General features: G+C 45.8%; 1 protein-coding gene across 1 annotated transcript in view; it reads right to left on the bottom strand.

The window, feature by feature from the left end:
• RFX7 (regulatory factor X7) overlaps nucleotides 1-18661 on the bottom strand; it is a 51001-nt gene extending 32340 nt beyond the window's left edge. Inside the window, exon 1 of the mRNA XM_071568464.1 lies at nucleotides 18284-18661. Coding sequence (XP_071424565.1) covers nucleotides 18284-18435 — 152 coding nt within the window. The 5' untranslated portion in view covers nucleotides 18436-18661. The remainder of the gene's footprint in view (nucleotides 1-18283) is intronic.
• Between the last annotated feature and the right edge of the window lie 3326 nt (nucleotides 18662-21987).

The raw sequence follows: 21987 nt of genomic DNA, 5'->3' as shown, positions 1-21987 counted from the left end.
TGCAGGGTGGCTCACTGCAAAAGCTTCTGTGTTTCCTGGAGACTTCCAGTCCCACAAATTCCCAGGGAACCTGTGTTGGCTGCTTTGGGTCTGCAGCAAAAGCCTTACAGGAGAGTCTCCAGCCTATCTTAAAAGCCTGAGCTTTTGATTTCATCTTTAGGGCCAAGACATCTGAGGGATTTTTGAAGGTAACTTTTGAAGGCTGTAGCCACTGAAACTCTGAAACGCTGAAGCCACGTTGACAAACTCCTGAAATTATCTTCGGAAGAACGCAAAGGGGAGAAATCAGACTGAAGTATTTCCTCAAACTGCTCTTCTATCTTATGCCAAAGTATGCATTTCTGTTTCCCCTGACCTATTTATGTATTTCTGCTCAGAACAGCCCCATCTTAATGACCATGACTTGGCACAGGCAGAATGAGGACTGTGTTCTCTTGCCAGGTGAGCAGCTGGGTTTACTTTGAGCTGAGGGAGAGGCAGAAGAGGAAAAAAGCAGGAGAAAAAGGCAAGAAAATGCAACTTTTTTTCCAATTGGCATAAAACTAGATGCTGCCAACCTTTCTCTAATTAAGCAATACTTTACTTTCAGGAATAGGTAGCTGAACTGCACTGAGCAATATGGGACTATTGTATTACAAAAGGGGGTAGAATTCAGTCACTCTGAGCACACTGAGTACTTCCTTAATGTTGCAAATAGTTGAAGCCATATAACCACAAGGGGTAAGAGAAGCCTTCTGTCTGTGAGACCAGAAAGACAGAGGTTGTTGGGAGGAGTAAAAGAAAGCCCTTGAATTTATTAGTGACTGCCTAGTTAACTCTGAGCCTTCTCAAAGCCTGCACAGCACTGAAACCAAACCTCAGGCTTTCCAGTTACAAGCATTCGGCAGCAGGACAACAAACACTGTGGGAGCACACGCAGTGCACAGTGAACACACGCACAAACACCCATCGCTGCAGCACAGCTCCTGTCCTGGGACACACTGTGCAGAGCATGCTGGAAAAGGGGCTCCTGGGTTGAGTCCCTGGCAGAAGCGGGACAGCAGCACGTCCAGAACACTGCGACTCTGCTCAGGCAGGGGAGACCTGCCAGCCCCAAAGTCACACAGGATGTGGCTCTCACCATTCAGGCAAGAGCAGTGGACTCACTCCTTGAATGGAGAAGATGTCAGCAACAGCAGCAGATCCAATTCAGCCAAACTCAGTGGACAAGTGGAGCCACAATTTATTGTGCCAAATACAGTAATGGTTTGATCAGGTGGTCAAATGTGGGAAGCCCAGAGTGATTTTCTTCATTTTAAGTTAGGTGCCCTCAAGTGAAATTGCCACAGACACTCTGTATCCCCTTCATCCCCAAATCAGCCTCTGTAGGGGCACTTCGTGTGCTTGGCACATTTTGGGCAGCCCAGAGAAAACATTATTTCTGCCAAACCATGATGCAATTGATGAAAAGGAACCACTTCCCATCACTGCCAATAGCTGTGCCGCACATCCTGAAGGCAGGGCATAATTCCTGACTGGACAGCAAGGGTTCCCCACTGCTGGACTCTCAGTTTCCAGAAGGGTATCCTGTGTTATGTTATTACCCAAGATGCAGAACTCAGTATGAAAAGTAGCAACTACACATCTGCATCACTACCTAGTTACCATCTCAGATGGCAAACCACTTACTCTCTCAGACAACTAACAGAGAGACAGGAGGTTTATGAAGTTATAAAATAAGCTTTCTTTGGAAAAGGGAAAAACCAACCAAACAAAACAAAACAACTAAGCCAAAAGAACCCCCAGCAGGGGCTGTTCAGGGCCACAGGGAACCTCCCACTGGCTCATGGGCAGCCCCTGCAACCCTAACACCACATGGCAACATGGTGCTGCTGAGGTACTTTTATTCAGAGATCTGCAAACAAGCCTTCCAAAAAAGAAGGATACCCAAGACAGCAGAGCTGTCTGCCAAGGAAGGATTATTTTGGCCACATGGCCTTTTAAAAATTACTGTGCTCTGAAAAGCCTCCATTTCCCACTGTATCAGTTGCTCTCCCATACCACCTCTGAAGGTTGTTTGTGAAAGTGCCTAACAACACGGTCTAAGGGTAATCTGGAAAGGCTGCTCCTGGTGGGAGCAGCACCACACGAGCAGCATTGCCAGGCACGTGTGTCTCAGGCACAGCAGGCATTCAGGTGTTGACACACCCAGGAGCTCTTCCTCCTGTGTAGTGTCCTGCTGCCTCTTTGCCTCTTGCAGAAGCCATCCTAGCTCTCCCAAGGAAAGCAAGTCAGACTCCACCGCAAAATACCAACAGGACAGTTTTGGCAAAGTCATCTTTCTGAAAGCCATGTTAAAATAGAGAGGGTCATTATTACACTGACTACATATCCCTGTGGAAAGATTCAATCTTAATTCCACAACTCTGATGACATCAGGTGACATTTAAAAAAAAATAAATCTCTATTTACTCTGCATGCTGTGAGAAACCACTCAATAAAGGGATTAGCAACCCCATTACAGTAAGTGGTACTATCAGAAAGGTGCTATTATCACATCCTTGCCACAACAGGCACTGTGTCCCAGCAGTGCCTGCAGGATTCAGCCCTTAATTCTTAATCTCACTGAATTAATGTTTCTCTTTCTTAGACTAACAGCTCTAAATATATCTTTATATAACCTTCCACTCAGAAGCACAAAGAAATGTTAAACTGGAGCCAAGGATCATCTAAGGAGAAAATTATGAAACAGCCGCCTATGTGTGCTGCTACTCAATTAACATCTTAGCATATGCCATGTTACATTGTCTGGCTCGGCTCATGGTGATAAAGAAGTAAAATGGCTGTAAAAGCATTTCAATTAAATATTTAGAAAGCAGAGCTGCACAAGGTTGAAACATGTTTGAATTAGCAAAATGACGAATATCTGTACTGCTCAGCTACTGGTGTAAGAGCTTTAGCACGGGGTGCTGAGAGAGGAAAGCACACCCAGGCCGGGCACGTCCGCAGGACTCCCCTCCTGTCACACCTCTCACCCTCGGGAGAGCGGCAGCCAAAAATCAGGTGGCTTCTGATGCCACCTAGGGGCTCTGTCCCTGCCTGCACTGCTCCCTCCCCGGGGACAATCCCATGGCATGCTCTGGACACCAGGCACTTGAGCCCAGCACAAACACAGGCAAAAGATTTAGTACAAGACAAATTAGGTCTTTCAGAATTCACATGCAGATATATTCTTACTCCAGATAAAATCTACAGGGACCTAATTGCATCCTGGAAGCACATGAAGTACTATTATTTCCCTAAAGGATAAAAACAGCCAGAGTTGTGTCCACTGGAAAGACAGAAAAGTGTCCAACTCTCAGGCCTCGAAAAGTAAACAGAGCAAGTAGTCACCAATTGGTAAATATTGGCTCTTCAGCTGGAAGGCAGATTTCTCCTCAATCCCAGCCAAACCTCCGTTCTCAGCGAAATCAGGAAGCAACAAGCGCAGCGAGCCAATAAAACAGTGCAACAAGGCAGGGCGAGCTGCGACCGCTCCATCCTCCCCGTAACCCAATCCTGCCACTCGCCAGGGAGAATAAAGCAGAGCGGTTTTCCATCAGACATGAGAGGGAGCACTGCTGCATCACAGTGCTGGAAAACGTAGTGGTTCAGCACGCCTTGAAGGTAATGCAGGTTAAAGTGTGTCAAACACATGACAGCAGCACTTGCTACTAAAGTAAACACAATTAAAATATTTCATATAGGATAAAAATTTAATCCCTTCACCATTTGTGACACTGTGATCATTTTATGAGTATAAATAATGCCAACTATACAAACAGCTGAACAAAGAACGAAGATAAGACTGGTAAAGAAATGCCCAAGCCTCAAATGTATCCCATTGTAATGAACTGCCAAGAAATAATTAGCCAGCAGACATCAGAATACCTCTGTCTGAAATTTAGGTCTATAAACATCTCTTTTAGCTTTCTGAAGAAATCTGCTCTATTCAGTGCTAAAGGTTTGTTCCAGTATTCTTAAAATAACTGAGAACTTGCAACAACCACTCACTGCCAGGTGCTCTATTCCAACAAGACAGTCTTCTAAGTACCTGGTTGGCTTTTTTCACATTTATTTAAATTCAGTATTTTGCCACAAGTTTCTTGAATGAAGTCAGAGAAGAGACAAAGAAAATGCTTTCACATAGCTCTCACCCTGGTTCTTCCAGCACTGCTCTGAATTAAAATCAGTGTGTATTGTTATATTCAGGCAGGAGACTGTTCCAAGGATGCAATGCCCTCTGTACAGGATGTGGGAAGATCATATGACTTCAGAGGACCTGGATCCTAAATTTATTACTAACAATCTATGATCTCAACAAAGCATCACGAAAAAGATTGTTTGAGTAGGAACTTCATCTCAAGGATATCCCACTGAAAGTAGAAAGATGGATACAAGTCACCAGATGGGCAGGTTTGTGGCTAAACACCAATCATCCACCAAAACAGCTCACGGATTCCACAATAAAAACCTCTGGGTTTAAAATGAGTTATGAAAAACCAAATCAATCTTTGGTTGCTTCTAAATCCAGTCTATAGACAGCTAAAAGATCTGCTGTGCTATTTTCAGCCATGGGCAGCAGAAGCCCAGTCACATTATCAGGGGTCTGTAACGGAGGTGCCGTAAAGCACACAGTGATTTTTCCCAAGCCTTTGTCCCACAAGGCTTTAAGAAAGGATGCCTGGAAACTAAGGGGATGACAGTCCTCAGCAGCACTTAAAAAACGAAACCAAAAACAAACAGGAAAAAAGGGCACCCATAAAACACACGTGCACAAGATCGCTCCCTTCCATGCCTGTAGGGCCAACCAGCTGAGGAAGAGGAGGTGGAGGAGGAGGAGGAGGAGGAGGAGGAGGAGAAGGGAGCCTGCCACAGGGCACAGGCCTGGTCCTCAGCTGCCTTTCCCTTGGGAAAGGGTGGCTACAGACAGCTCATGGTAAAGCAAAACACTCATACGAGCGAATAGCAACAGTTCTACACTCTGGTTACAAGTAACACACAGCCATAAATGTACAAATCTGCAGAGAGCTGCTGACTGTACAGAGCTCAGATCTCAGCTCTGAGTCCAGTAACAGCTCCCAGTGTCAGCAGCTCTACAGCAAGGCTTCCTTATCACATTTCCCAGTGCTGGTGCAGGTGCCTGGATGGCAGATTTAACCCTGCTGATAAAAGCTGCCTTTCTTCTTATTATTTTGTGTTATTTCTTTCGATGTTTTCATGACCCACAGCTATCCTAGTTACGGTTATATTAACAGATTTGCTACTGGTTGTACCTCTTCATTTCCCTATTCATTTGGTGCCCAGGGAGGTATTGTCAGGTTTGCAATGCCACTACCCAGTCCTACCCAAGCTCTTCTGTGGCCTTACCCTGAGGAAGCAGAGCAGACCCCACTGAAGTGCCGAGCCCCTCACACCACCTGAGCCACGACCAGCCGGTGCTCAGACACCCTCCCCAGACATCCCCTCTCCAAAACTTGCGGGGGCAACAGCTGCACGTGTCCCACTGCCAGCCTGGAAAGGAGCTCCAGCCTTCATGCCATGCAGCCATCTCAGTGCTACTACCTACGCCTGGCATGTGCTGGGAAGTGGAGCAGCATTCCAAGAGCTGCACTAGGCCTTTTACAAACACTGCACTGGGGAGGTCCAGCTTAACCCACAGGGTTTCCCTGGCACACTCTGCTCCTCCTCCATGCCACAGATACGCATCTCTCCACACACACTGAATAGCTCCCCCACAGGCATCAGCCCGCCTTTCGGCAAACAAATCCAGCCCCCTCCTCATGGTGCTGCCTGCCTGCAACATCCTATTGCCTCCACTTCTGCCCCAATCTCTGGACATGTGCATTCCTCCTTCTCCTCGCTCCCTTTCCTCTCATGGCTGCCCACTACACAGCTCTGCACCCTTTTTCCACTTGAAGAACCTGTACCCAATTGCTGACTCCCGGGGAATGCAATCCTTGCAACCTCTTAGGTTTCCCTGAGCTGAGTAATGCCCCGAGTATCTACATGCACCCTCTAAGCATCTGCCTACTAATAGGGTCATTTGCTTCCTCAGGCTAGATGGGCATGGCTTCACTGCCACAGGAAAGGCAACTTCTGTCCCTGACCTGTGCCACACTGCTCACTGGCCCACCCCAGAACCCTACTCCTGTCCTTGACTTTTGTGTAGAGGTGAAAATTTAAAGCTGAATGTAGGCAGGATGAACACGGCACTGCTGCCTGGTGGTGACCATACAACAACCCATCTCAAAAAACTCCTTGTGCAGCTCCCACAGGTTCTTTCAGGCCTCCATCCTTCAGCCTTCACCTGCACAGGAGGGCATTTCCCACTCACTTCTGCTTATCAACTTTGACCCACTCCAGGCACAGAAACTGTCTGGTCTCTGCAAATAAAAAGTCTCGTCTGCCTCAAAGGTCAGTTCACTGAATGCTAGAGCAGTAACACATCAGTTTTCCACCCTCTGCTGCTGGGGGTAAAAAACCCACAGATCTCTGTGACATCTTTTAAAATGGTTTTAAACCCTAAACTAAGGTCTTTAGAAGAGTTACAAACACATGCTATTTGAATTCTCAAGGATTTATTTTGGAACATTTGAGTTCCCCTCACCTACAACCCAGGTGAACACTTCAGTTTACTTGCAGACCCAAAAGCTTGTCTAAACCTGTAAGCTGCACTTGCTTAAAATTAAAGCTGCACAAAATTTAATTAAGTTAATGTGTAAGTTCATACCTGCATGCATTTATTTCATTTTGCACCTACAAAGCTGGGTTTAAACAAACTGCACTCACTCCTCGGTTGCAGCTTAACTATGTCCAAGGAGAACCTTACATGGGCCTGCACTGCAGGAACAGCTGCTCCCACCTGGATCACGTGTCCCAGCTCCGGGGCTGTGGCACCACCAGGGCTGCCCAGCCCCACAGAGCAGGACTGACTGCCAGCCCCATTGCCAGCACTGCACACACTGCCAGCATGGAGCAGGCCAGCAGCACCCACTCAGCCACCTCCACTGCACCCACTGCCTCCTCCCCTGCCAGGCTGCCCCTGCAGCCTCGATGAATGAACAGGTGAGTCTGTCAGAGTATTTATTCAATCTAAAACCTGATTTATGAATGGCAATTATGAACAGCAGGTGTCTGACCAGTATTTTTAATACCCAAAACTCGGGTTCACTACTGTGTCTTCTTGGAAGAAGACAATGTGTGCAGCCAGTTTGCTGCAGGGAACCAAGGGGATGGGACCCAAAAAACCTGGGAATTTAGCCATTTCCTTCTCAAGTAACATACCTGCTTTGCAGGCACAGCACTGTCCATGTGCATTTTGGTATCTATTCCAGAAGTTGTCATATTGTCACGGTTTTCTCCTGAAAACATAGCAGAAGGCATGTGACCTGTCCTAGTACAAAGTACTGAAGTCACAGCCACTGAGTTTAGCACCCTACTAAGACCATTTGCTGAACACTCGGACTGACTTATTATTTGGAACATGTATACTTGAAACATCCCAGGGAACTGCACAGTTACACCAAAACTTAATGAAATAGTCAGAAACAGAAAAGGCTGTCCTAGATTAAATCTAGATCAGATTTCAGAAAAGCTGCATCAAACTTCTGACCTTCCAAAACTCATAGCACCAGGGAATTACATTTAAGATGGCTGTAGACAGATTCTAAGGCAATACTGACCCAGATAACCATGTGGTTGAGATTCACCTGTAGGCTGCAGAGCGAAGCAGACAAAAATCTCTCACCATCTAACAATGCACTCAACTGGGCTTCTGTATGAAGTCACACACTAATGTTACCCATAATTACTTGTCTGATGGGTCCTTCCAGAAGGAGACATTGTCTAAGAGCACTACAGAATTGATCGGTCTTGATTTTCATTCCTGTGAACCACATCATGCGTAAACATTGCAGTGGGAGAGCAGATGTCTGCATCAAGGGACTGGAAATGGCCATTCCTGATTAGTAACACAGCTTGATTTCAATTTTCAAGGTGAACTATATCCTGCTTTTCCACTGCTTTGCTCAGCAACTGAACCTAAACAAACCACAACTTACCTTTCTGAGTTTGACAAATTCCAGAAAAATACAATGTACTTGAGCTATCTCCTGATCCTACACTGGGCCTCATTTACCACAAAGCTAGTGGTATCTAAAGTATTCAGTGGTAACTGAGAACTGTATTAAAGTGACAAGAATCACTGTGCAGTTACAAAAACAATTATCAGGTTCTGCCCTGCACACACTTACCCACTGCAGGTATTTCCACCCTGAGCAGCTGGAGCTGTTGACTGACAACATCCCAGGACATCCCATGTGTCACCAAGGGTTCACAGAGGGGCTTCCACACACAGAACCACAGTTCACATGATCTGTATTTTCTTTTTCCATCAAGTTCCAAGTTTCACTGACTAGACTGTACAAACCATGGTGGTAGATGAATCCACATTCTTAATCTCTACAAGAGAAGTAGGCTGCTAGCAAGGAAAAGATGCAATGCATAGGAATACGTTCCATGAAAGCTTGAACTCACTGGTCCTAAAACCAAAGTATCTAGTGTTTCATTTTTATTCTTAGCCTGCATGATCCAGACCATTATCTTTTTTTAGCCATTATTAACCAGCAAAATTGACTAACCAAAGTACATTCATGCATGGATCTACTGGGTAATCAGACACCTGGCTTCTACTCAGAAGTAATCAGTAAGGGATAGGTCTCTGAATATCTCCATGGATCACAGACTTCATTATATACGTTACCAAACCTGGAGGCTCAGCATTTTGGCATTTTTTGCATTATAAAATGATGCATAAGATAATTTTTAACTTAATTCAGACAAACCTTTGTCCAATGTAATGAAACACACCAGCATTTCTGAACTGCTGTAAAAGGCAAAATAAGGCTTTTCCTTATGTCTTCAGCACATTTGTCCATTACTTGGGATTTTTCTACTTGTCTCAGTAAGCCACCACCAGTTGTTAAATACAACTGATAGTTTCAGTTAAAAATTTCCTTTTCCAGGGATATTTCTAGATTTTAAAACTAGATCTGTCAATCCCATTTCTTTCACTTGTTGAATGGAGGAGGCAAATACACTTTCCTCTCAGCTGCCAATTCATTTCTCAGCTTTTTAGGAGTCAGTGACTGAACTATGCCACTGGAATCAAGCATAATGAAGGTAATGCTGCAGAGCAGGCTCCTGGAGACAAAAGCTGGCTTAGCTCTTCAGCAAACTGTGGTTCCAGGTGTGCAGCTTCTGATTGCTGCCAGTGAGTAATTTGACTGTCTTTTAACTATCAACTAATAGGTTTAGTTTACATGACCACTAATAGCAACTGTAGGCTGTCCTCATAATGCCAAAAGGGTTAATAAATTATAAAACAAAGAAACAAACAAATCCCCCCCAAAACATAACGAAAATAGACCAAGTATTTATACACCCTTAATGAAATTAACTCTGTCACACTTAGTCAGAGCTTGGACAAAAGGTTTCTGTAGCACTGTCTGACTCCTGCAAGATTATTTCACAATGATTTTTGGCCTTTGCTTCAGTCAGTCCCATCACAGCAGAAAGAGCTACAGCTTTCAGCAAGGGCTGAGCACTATCCAGCCTCACAGATGCCTCACCCCAGCTCCCAACTTGCACAGAAGGAGCGCAAAGATCACAGAGCGATCCCTGACCTTGCACTGAGAACCACCACGAGAAGCACAAAGCACCTGAACCCCAACATAGTGTGGGACGTGGACGCTGCAAGAGGACGGTGCCAATGACCAACAGGCACAGCTCAGCTCGGCAGGGGCCCCTTCCTGCACGAGCTTCGCCCACCTGCCTTCCCCCACCTTCCCAGAGATCACTGTCTGCACAGCCCCAGCACAGACAAGAAACTGGCCTGCCAGAGGATTTCCAGCCCTGAAGTAGGAGCCTTGAGTCTCACCCTCAGATGGCCTCCAGACACAGTATTCACACAGGACCCAGGATTCCCTGGCAGGATTTGTGCCCCCACCTTAGGAAGCACACAAGCATCTCGAGTACTTTCCTCCACTGAATTAGCAATAAAACTAACATGTGGTTCTGGACGTAGGAGTTGTCACCATTTTTCAAAGCAGTTTAAAAATGAAGACTAAAATTCCATCCACAAAAAAATATTAAATAAATGTTAAAGCTTTTCAATTTACACGCCTTCAAAGAGTTATCATTTGTGGTACTGAGTAACTGCCTTTCCAGCCGTTTAATGTGGCAGTGGTTTTGAAGAGGAAGGGAGAAGGCACACAGGAGTGTTTTCACAAAGACTACTCCGAGTATTTTCAAGTGATTTCTAAACAAAGGCAGGAAGATGGTAAGCAAAATGCAGGAGAACCGATTTTCCATCCTACTATGCAGCACACCTTGCTCACAAACTAATTCCTGTTTGTCCAAGAGATGTTCGAGGCAGACACTTCCAGGCAACCTTGTACTAAGGGAAAGTGTCAACTGTTTGTATTGCTGACTGCTTTAGAAATAGTTTAATTCACTGCTTTACATGCAGCCAAAGTAATGAACTGTAATTCCTGCTGTCCGGTGCAATCCAATTTTTTAACTCACAGGTGTCCCAACAACCTTATAATGGCACTTAGGAATTTCTGACTAAGAAATAGGGATTTGCCTGCATGCCTGTGAGGCCACCCATCAGAAAGGACATCCATCGATCATGGACCTTGACATTTAACCACAAACTTCCTCTCAGGGGGAGATAAGAATACACCTCATTTAATAAACAAGTTCTTCTCCAGAACAAGCTTTTCTTCCCAAACTTGAAGGACCTGACAATCGGAAAATGACAGCACCCCCAGCCAGCTCCTGGGAAACGCTGAGCAGGACTGGCTGCTGTGGAGGAACATGGGGCCACCCCAAGAAACCCACACTCACATCGCCTGCCCCAGCGCCCGCTGTGCGCTGCCCCACACAGGGTGTTCGGGGTCACAGCTGGGAAAGACAACAGCTCACACAGCCTGAGCAGCAGATAAAGGCTGGACCACTCACGGGGTATAAGACCAACTAGCTCCAAAATAAAGAGCCTGGTGGGCACCCATGGGATACCCCTCCAGCACAGATTTCCAGAGTGCAGGTCCCACCACCACCAGTGCCATCCCCATCCCCGGCCCTGCCTGCAGCAACACTCGGCCACCCCACCCTTCGACGGGTACAGTGTCACCGCAGCAGCCACAGGCAATTAAAAACAAGCAACAAGGAAAATATTTGGGAAGTTTTGAATGTTTTTTCCACTGTCTTATTGATTAAACATTCAACAACACAAAACACTTGGCAGCTTACTGAAAGCCTGTTGATGGCACAGCAGCCGATAACGAGCATCCTACTTGATGGGAGATAATCCTTTTTCCATTAAATCAAGAAAGCATTAAAATTGAGATACTGGCTAACTCCATTTAGAACAAAACAAACCAAACCCTCAGAATTCCCGAAGATCTAACAGAACACCACAAAACATGCCATCAGTTCCAGAATTTTTAGATTTAGGGGATTCTTCTCACTGGCTTTAAAGTACCAATGTGTGCCTGGCTTTTGCTCAGGCTCCTTCTGGGTGACAGAGCACCCACTGCTTTTTCATCTATTCAATTTACCTTTTGAATCACCCACTGATAATGTTTCAAACATACAGTCCAAAATTCTATCTGAACTGAACCAGAGGCAAGGTGGAAAGTTACCTTCAACTCCTCCTCATCACAGTTTAAAAATAAAGAGTTCCTTATTTATATATGAGGCTTTGCAATATTAGATATTAGAAAGGCTTGAACCAAAAATCCAAATTTGGATCCTGATCTGAATTTTGCAGCTCTGGCCCTTCTCCAAATACTTCTGTTTGGCAAGCGGCAGAACTGAGTAACAAGAGAAGAAGTTATGGGATCTGTGTAAAAACATTAAGCTCAATCCCTGCTCTCAAAACTACACACACATACGCAAAAAGACTAACAAAGTCGCCCCAAGCTCCAATTAACTAAAAGATTAATCAGTGCTTCCATATAAATCTGATAACCAAACCCGAGCAGTACTGTCATCTCACACATTTACTGTGCTTTTTCTGATTAATTTATACAGTATCCAGAATCTTTTGGGGAAGGGTTCCAAGCGTTCCTTTCAGGTAGGGATTCGGATTCCTACTCACCAAAGGCACACAGATGCATGTGCACATGTATATCCAACAGAACTGCAAGTAACCCAAATAGGGAGGTATGGAATGACAATCCTGCAATTCTGTGCTTACTAAGAACTCATCAGAAATGCTGCTCTGAATCACAGTGTCACACAATCAGACTTGCTGCCATGATGAAACTCCTGCAGTACAAAGTAAAATGTTTATGAAACGAAGAATTGCATATGTTTGATGCTGTGAAGTCAACAACTTAATGTACTCTAATGCATTTTAAATGAACAGCAGTAAAACTTATCCAAATCTTCTATTACTTGAATATTGTTTTCCCCCATATACTTTATTAGATTCAATTGTTTCAAGAAACAAACAAAACCCATGAGCAAGAGTGAAAAATCCACTCTTCCTGAAAGTAGATTTATAAAGATTTTTTTTCTGCAAAGGTATTCCATCCAACTCACAGCCAGGATATTCAATAAAACCTCAACTCCATTCTCAAAAGGTTACATAAAGGTCACCATTCATTTTACTCAGGTTTATTTTCTAACCTTGTAAAAATGACTGCAGACCAAATTGGCTTCCACACCTGCTGACCTAGAAACTCCCCCACCGTGGTGGCCAAGCCCCATTTTGGAAAGTTGCTTCTCCTCCCACGCTGCCCTGCCCGCACCGGCGGCACCGGGAGGGCCTTCCCACAGCACAGGGTGCACTTCAGCAGAGCACAGCAAACGCTCCTGAGGGAATTCTGGGGGGACTTCCCCATAAAAGATGGGTTTGCCCTTTATAGGAATGTGCAGTAACACATAAAGGATGTACCTGGACCTTGTTCAGGGGAACAGATGATCTCCAAACAGCCCACAGAGGCCATCGCCAGCAGGAGCAGAGTGGAAAAAGTGGCAAATGGTGTAGAGGATTTACTTTGCCCAAATTAATGAGATCTGCACCACAGATGGTTACACCCTGGCACACAGTTTAAAATTTGTCTGCAGTCAAAGAGAAATAGGCACACAAAGTGATCAGAAGGATTGTTTTATGGAAACATCTTCCCTTGGAGCTGGCCCTCATCTCGGAAGTGCATTTTTTTTTCTCCACAATACATTTTCCCCACAACTTGTACAGAACCAGGTGGAATGAAATGAAACAAATTCCACTTTCTGTTCCTATCCATTTGGGGAAGCAGAGTGTGAAGGAGAATGACATGCTGCTAAATGCCTTGCCCAAGGAGGCCTGACCTTCCCTGAAATCATCATGAGCTCTAAAATATGGCCCACAGTTCAATTTTTTCATACGTATTTGACTACTTATACACCCTATCAGGAAATACATTCAGGACAGGCAAGTCTTACCATCACCTGGAAACAATGGAACCAAAAAGCATGGGAAAACTGAATTAGTGAGAAGAAATCCCTGCAGTTTAACACAGCATATCTTAGCTGAGGGACTCAAGGTAACTTTCACACTTCTGAGGTTGCACAGATTTAGTGAAATGAATGCAGCCTGTACACCCGTCATTGATAATTCTTTGCTTTTCCTCACAAAAGTCAGTAATTTGTAATTGAAGAATTATAAATTGTGTTTCTCACCTCTAGCAATCAATTAACCATGACAAAGGAGGGAATGATGGGGCATTTTGGGGTAGGGGTACAGGACAACCACAAGGAGTCTGCAATCAGACAAAATTTGGAGTACTCCACTCAATTTTGACAGGCCATGGAACAAACTACTGAGAGTTATGTTGGGTTCTTTTCTCTCCCAAGCTACAGAAAATAGAAAGAGAGAAAATGCAGATTGATTGTTCTACAGATTAATCCCACCTGACTCAAGAAAACTGTGTTTTAAAAAAATACATATAGGGTGTTTCAGGAATTCCAACCATGGAAGGAAACTACCCAAAAGGGTATATCCACCTGCTGTGCTAAGAGACAGCAGCACATGCCCCCTGAGCTTCCCTCTTCATTGCCAAGCATTTTATTAAAAATATCAAGACTGTCAATCATGGTTTCTGCTGACCTGACTATACAAATAAGTAACAATTCCTATAATGAGAAACCTCAACAGCATTTCCCAAATTGCAGAACGTTTGCTCTGCCAACAGCTAAGTGACGATCCACACTTGCTGACAATGCCTAATGAGGAGTGATGGATGCAACTGCAGGAGGGAGCAGGAATGATGTAAGTCTAAGAAAGAATGGAGCCTTCCAAAGATTAGAAAACACTGGTGTTACAATCAGCTAATCCGGTTTTCTAGCACGATACCAAGAGCCCAAAACTAACAACGGCAAAACTCACCTCCTACTCCTCCTTCAACATGAGACAAACTGGGCCTTAGGACATATAATTTCAGCACTGCCCGGCCTAACTCATGTGGTTTTCCATTATAACTTCTAGCTAGAAGGGTGATTTGAGGACAAAAATTATGGGTCTGAAACCCACATCCACGTCCAGCTGAAATGGCTGCAAACGCAATGCTTTGTGTTTGCTGCTGCACGCCTGGCCCTCAGCCTGGTTTACACACGAGACACTGGGGAGGGGAAGGAGAGAAATTAATCTCTCAAGCAGAATTACTATATTCAAATCCTAACAGATGCCTTTAGGACAAAAAGAGCTGAGATGCAGGCAAGGTGAAAGAGGCTGGGGCCAACCCATGCACAGATGCAAGCATCAGATTACTATTTACAACAGTAAACAAGTGCTTATTGAAGAATCATCACCACTTACTCGCAACAGTGAACAAGAAAACAAACCTGTCCATTCCTTCAGCGTTCACAGCTACTGGATTTTGGATTAATACACTGAGGGATTAAATTGCCTAAAACTGTTGGTCTTTCTCTCTTACACCATTGAGACAGACCCTCAGCTGACATCATCCTCCCCCAGCCATCTCCACACCTCAATCCTCGTGCCACGCTGCTCTCACATCCGTACTTTGCTATCTTCAGCGATAAGACATTCTTTGGCAATTCAATGGCATATTGAGTAGCCTCTGTCTTCCCCACCATATGTCTGGGTACAGAAACATCATATACAAATAACACACATTCAGTAATACAGTCCCCTCACCCGAAGAAAACAATTGAAACCCCATTAGTCTATATGCTCAGACAGCTGACAAGGGAGGTTTTCCCGCCTCGGGCTCCAACGTCTGGACAAAAAGCTATTAATAAATATGAAAGCTTTATCGAATCTAAAGGGAAATAAAAACAGGCAGATTAAGGCCCAGTGTCCAGCGAAGACCAGGGCAATTTTGAAAGTCGCCCATCCCGACACTAATCAGCCAGGCTGGGCTCCCAAAGACGTGTCCTCCCTGTCTAGACTCCTAATCCGTCAATGGGAAAAGACATCCAGTATTATTTCTGCCGGCTTCACCCACACCGTAAGAAGATCCAACCGCCTCAGCAACTCACATACGCAGCACGAAACAAAACCAGACACCACTTTGCTGGATGTGTTCAAGTGGGGCGGGCAGGACACAAATACAGTAGGACAGTGATGAGCTTCCATTACTGTAACCAAACAGCAGTTAAATACCTGTATGTGAGGTTGTAAAGCAAATAAATACTTCCTGGTTTGTTTTTAAGCACAGCTAAGGCACTATTTTATCTTTCCCTCCTCAGTTCAAACTAAAGGTCACTTCATATGCTAAAAACCACCCTCTCAAAAAAAAAAAAAAAAACAACAACCAAAAACCCCCAAACAGACTGGACTTCTGGCAAGCACATTTTTAAGTCTTCAGTACATATACTGACTGTGCCTGCAAATGTGACCAGGAGGACTTAACCTATTGTTTCAATTTAAGGGACTTCACATGTACACAATTCCTTAATATCTTTTTGTCAAATGACATTTTAATAAACAGAATAAAATAAGTATGAGTTGAGATAGTGAATACCTCATTGTCCCACTCGTGGCCTGCATCACACTCTATATTTACATTTGTCTGTACAGTGGAGGGACAAGCACAGACTTGTTTGTGAGACTCAAGTCCAGTATTTCAGTAGCTGCTATATTTTGCTATTACTACTATTTTCATTGACAATACAATTTCAAGACCGAAACCCTTTTTTTAAAAAAGAGGAAAAACCCAACAAAACAATAACAAACATAACCAACTAAAAACCTTCATCCACTATGCACAAACACGTGCAGGAAGAAAGGAGGTGGGGGGGAAACAACAGAGAAGAGTACTTATCTGGATGTTCTAAACCCTTTGGAAGGAAAGGGGGAATTGAATGCACCAGCCTGCCAGCACATGCAACTGGCATGGCAGGGGGAGAGGGGAGGAAGAGGAGGGAAGAAGAAAAGAGGAAGCTCTTCTCTGCACATTACACTGAGTCTTGTTACTAGCAGTGCACTGCCATTTACTGCCATTTTCACAAGCAGCCTTCCACAACCTCTCCCGCTGTTTATCCATCCCCAGCACCCACTGAACAGCGCAGCAGACTCGAGACTGCCACTACAGAAGGAGACCTTCCACTGTGTACTCGCGTGCAAAGTGCTCGACATCCCTGGCAACGCTCCTCATCCTCGCTGCTCCAAAACAACCACCACATCTACAGAAAGATGCAAATTAACACGAAACTCCAGCCTCAAATGCAGACTGCTTGATCACGGTAGCGAAACGTAAGATTTGAAGACATCAAAGAAAAGGTTGTCTTACAAAAAAAATAACCTTATCTTCAAACCCTGCATTTCAACGGCCCAACCCACAGGGAACGGATGCTGCCTGAGAGCAGCAGGGAAGTTGAAGCCCGGAGCAGGAAGCAGGTAGCCAGGGGGAACACCCGTGTGGAGGTGAGGAACGCCCCTGAAGGTACCAGGAGCCAGGGCTGCAAGGTGCTGGAAAACCTCCGCTGGCCACAGGCACTTGGCACCAGCAGAGCCACTTACACCGGGAAAAACGCTGCATTCCTTTGTACCAAACGTGGGCTTGGGCTATTCATCAGGTTTACCTGAATCAAACAAGCACCTTTCCTTTCAGGGACTAACATATGTGCTCTTTTTCCTTGAAAAGAAAACCCACAATAAAAGCAGATGTTTTCCTTAGTAGCCATTTTGTCTTCAACTTGGACATGATACCTAATCTGAATGCAATGTAAACATGCTCTCCCAGGCTCATTTCCAAACAGCACATTCATGAAAAGAGAAGAAAATATGAAAAGGCCATCACTAAATACCATAATAAATTAGTAGACTGTTAAGATTTTGTGATCCAAACAGACAGGAAATTCTGCAGTTCATATTCCTTCTCTAGGTCACATTGCAGAGAAAACCAAAACAAAAGGTAGTTAAGTGTGATTAAGGAGAATGAACTATTATTTACTGCTTAAATAAATAAAAACAACAACCATCCCAATAATAAATGCAATTTCAGTATGTCATACAATAAAAGAATCAGAAGGTAAAATTATACGTAGATTCTCTTTCTTTTACAGCTACATCCATTCAAACCACACACTCTAACTGTAATATGACGTAATATGCAAGCTAGATCAGTATGTTATTATTGGGATGAGTACGTATATAAAATATACATGGTGTGTGTACATAAAGGAAAACATTGTGTATGAGTAACCTGTATTTACAACTCCCAACTTTCACTATACTTTATCAGTGGCCTCAGCCAAAAGCAGCTTTTAAAAACATACATAAAATACAAATGCTGCAGGTGACGGCTTCTTGCAGATTTTTTTTTAGAAAAACAAATTGATTTACTTGCAGAAAGCTAAATTTAATGCATCTCATTCTCCCAATGCACGCGAAATAAAATCCTTAAGTAAAACGCTGGTTTACTAGGAATTTTCTGGGGTTTTTTTTTTTTGGGGGGGGGGAATTATCCCAAACAACCTGGATTCCTATGCAGGAACTTGCGAACCATCAGCAAGTTCCAGCCAGAACTGCCTTTGAACCGTCCGACTGGGAGCTCGGGAGAGGAGAGGATTGCAGGGACGCTGCACAATCGCCCCCTCCCTCCCCTGTGCTCCGCATCCCGCCCCGCTTCGCTCGGCTCCGCCGCAGGTGCCCCGAGCCCCGGTTCCCCGCACAAAGGGCCGCGCCCCCCCCGGCCCTGCCCGCGCCGCCACGGCCCCGGCCCCAGCCCCGCGGCGCGGCCCTTACCAGATGGAGCTGCGGATCTTGTGCTGCAGCGCGCTGGCCTCGCCGCCCTGCAGCCCCGGCACCAGGGCCGGCAGGGCCCCGCCGGGCGCGGGGGTGCCGGCGAGCCGCCGCGGCGGCTGCCCCCCCTCCGGCTGCTGCTGCTCCTCGGCCATGGGACGCGAGCGGCGCCGGCCGCACTAGGCCTCTGCCGCAGCGCTCGAGTGACTCGCCTTCCCCCGCCGCCCGGGGGACATCACGGGCGGAACCCGTCCCGCCGCTACGCCGCAGGATGGCGAGCCCGGCCCGCGGCTCGGCGCATGGCGGCCCGGCCCCCGCCGCCCCCGCGCAGGGTCGCTGCGCGCTCCCCCCGCCTCGCAGCGGCGGCAGCAGCGGCAGCACCACCTGGCCCGGCCCGCCCCGCGCCGCTCCTCGCCCCGCGGCCGCCGTGCCCGCCCGGCCGCCGAGTGCGCAGGCTCGGCGTGCCCGCACACGGGCCGCCCCGCGCCCGCAGCGCCGCCGCCGAGGGGCCGGGAGCGGCCCCGCGGGGGCGGCGGCACCCGCGGGACCCCCGCCCTGCGAGCGCGGGGCTGCGGCCGGGGTGGCTCGGCGGCGACAATAACACACACACACGTGTGTGAGTGAGTGTGTGCGACAGTGTGCGTGTGTGTGTGTGTGTGTGCGTGTGAGACAGTGTGCGGTGCCGCGGTGGGCACGGCGCTCGCAGCCGCCCCGCGGTCCGGGCGCGCCGCAGACACGTGAAGCAGCCGCTGCGGCGGCAGCAGCATTACATCAGCTGCGGCACCGCGGCCCTGAGCGCCCGCAGCCCCCGCCGGGGCCACAACCAAATAACAAGTGCGGGGCCACCGCCTGCCCTAAGCCTGCCCCAGTGTCCCACGCACAGAAATGGGGCCCGTCTACCATCAGTGCTACCGGCCCTCACCCCACAACCTTCCTGTGATCAACGTTGTCCCAAAAATTTAAGCTGCTCAGATACCACAACTACAGGCACAAGCCGTATTTCTGCCCCTGGGATCGCGGCTGTTCATGAAAAAGCCAGGGGAACTGCAAAGCCTGCGTAGAGGGAATAAATACCTAAATTCAGGGACTGTGATACAACGTGACCCTTACTACAGTTGTGATTAGGAGTTGGAATGGATAATCCATGTGGGTCCCTTCCAACTCTGGATATTCTATGGTTACTGTGTCTTTTCCCACCATAGTCGTGGTAACAAAGAGCTCAAGTTGCCGCTTTTTTGCCCCTCTTTTCTCAGTTACTCCAATTCTGGAAGTGTTCCCACTGAAATTCACAACTTCAGCCCACTGGGCAAGGCATGGACACACAGGTACCCTCCCTGACAGTGGTACATGAGGATGAAGGAGTGACTTCCAAGCCTGTGCTGATCACAGAAAACGTGGGCCTAAAGGTGACTAATGATGTAAATTTACACATGGAGACACAGCACTGCTAAATTTAGGAGGTGAGTATTTTGTCATCAACCAAACTGAGGCCTTTCAAAAATAAATCTTTGCTTACGTTTCCACTGCTCCAAAAGCAGAACACTAATGGCTATGACAATGATGGTGATTTTTCCCTTACAAAACCTCTCATCAGAACCACAAAAAATAAGCTCTCTCGTTCCTCCCTCTTATTAAAAACATTTTTTAACATTAATTGGGAGTTTCTGAAGGTCATCCAAAAAATAAAGAAGAAAAAAATACAAGTAACAATTCTAATGGGAAGTAAACATAAAAGCAATCAATTTTAAATGCCTAACAGCTATGCTTTTTGCAAGAAAACTACATCAGTATGCAGGTCAAGTGGCACAGGAAGACAAAGGTAAACATCCTTAGTGATATTTTCTAGTTTCATGGCCATTTCCACTTAATATCAACTGTATCAACACAGCCAGAGTTGCCTCTGTAGAGATCTTTTGTTGGTCCCTGTCACCTCTGCCTGGACAGGACTTCACCCCCAGAGTCACAAAAGCATTCTGGCCAATGCATATCTCTCAGTCCCAGATTGAAATTGATGGCCCTACACACCAGAATGAAGTTCAACAGATGTGCATCATGTTTGCAGGATCACAGACTACTACAATAAATTGCAAAAATATGCATCATTCAGTGTTGCTTCCAGTCTAAACCAGGAGCTAGAAGACAAGTTTATTATTTAGTTCCTCACAAATTTGGTTCCCAGCCATGTCAGCTTGTAATCACATTTATTTACAGCTGTGTGGGCATCATATGACAAAAAAAATTAATTAGTTTCTTCTCTTCTGCAAAATCTGCCATGTCATGCTGGGCTGGCACCAGTGGACCAGCAGCACCACCCTGAAATCACACCAGGTGTTTTAGGGCAGAATGGGATTAAATTGGCAGACAGAGAAAACAAGTGGCCAGACCTCTACATTACATTTTTGTGGTGAAAGTGGTCCATGGGCCCCCGAAAGCTGTGTCTGTGCTCCTATATCTCATCTCAATCCATCCTGGTTTTTAAAAAATCACCTCTTTTTTCCTGTGCCTTTTCAGTGTGAAGCCCTTCAACCTTAAGCCTGTTCCTACTGCTGGATTTGAGCAGCAGATGCAAAATAAGATTCCACAAAGGCCCAAAATGAGATGGGAGTCTCATTTCATGTAAAGATTTTCTTCTCAGGCCTAGTAGTAAAGAAGAATTGAACATTTTTTCACAGCATGACACTTGGAAGAAATGGGACTGTGTTGGGTATAACCATAGTAGAGAAGTCCACACTCTGTATTTCCCTTTATGCTGTAGGGAGGCCTATAAATGGAGGCCACTTTGGCTGACTTGTACACAACCAGCTGAACTTGCCGTGTTTTGTACAGTCTCTGTGCAAAACAGCAGCTGTGCAAAATAGGCAACAATGGTGGCAACTTATTGCAGTTTACATGATCATATACAACTACAGAAAAGAACAAATACATCCAGAATTACTGTGCAAATAAAGAGCTTGTGCTGACAGAATTAACTTGAAGATACTGAGGAGAGTTACTGAACAGCTAGAAGATGAACCTGAACTCAGATGGACTGACTGGACACCCCAGGGAACACCATGCAAGGACACTACAACTGCCTGCTGCAGTTCTTGTATCTAATGGCTCTGAAAACGTTTCTCTGAAGCAGGGATTGAGCTCCTTGTCATCAGTGTGTAAGAAATACACCTAAAGTAATAAAAAGGAGTTAATTTTAAGTCCCATTACTGTAAGTGAAGGCATGTGTGAAAGTTTAAGCATGTCAGAAACATGACTGGTATTGGCAGGACCAGGATCTTTCTTGTTCTTTCCCTTTTTCCAAACAGGGAGAGTGGAGTAGCTGAGCTTAGAGCAAGTAGGCTGAGGCCTTCCTCTCCCCTTCTACAGACAGACTGTACTTGTCTAGAAAGTGATGTTGCTGTATTAGTGCTAAAATTCCTCTTTCTTAACTCAAAAGCGCTTGAAGTCTCCTGTGCTGGACAGTTACATTCCTTCGAGGATGACCTTCAGGAGAATGAAAAAGCCGTCTTGGGGATGAGAAGATCCAGTGCCTGCACGAGGACAATCTCCACCATGCAGTCCTGTGGCAGGCAGGAGCCAGCTCCATTTTAGCAGGTCAATTCTAGAAGCTGTGTTTGTTTTCCCTCCATTTCTGGAGCTTGGGATCTAACACAAGCCCTCTCTGTGGGGAAAAGATGTGCTTGCATCCCATCTAACCTGTTTTCCAGGGGTTT

The sequence above is a fragment of the Pithys albifrons genome, chromosome 13, assembly GCF_047495875.1.
Source record: "Pithys albifrons albifrons isolate INPA30051 chromosome 13, PitAlb_v1, whole genome shotgun sequence".
NCBI lineage: Eukaryota > Metazoa > Chordata > Aves > Passeriformes > Thamnophilidae > Pithys > Pithys albifrons.
This window is presented reverse-complemented; position numbering and strand designations above follow the sequence as displayed.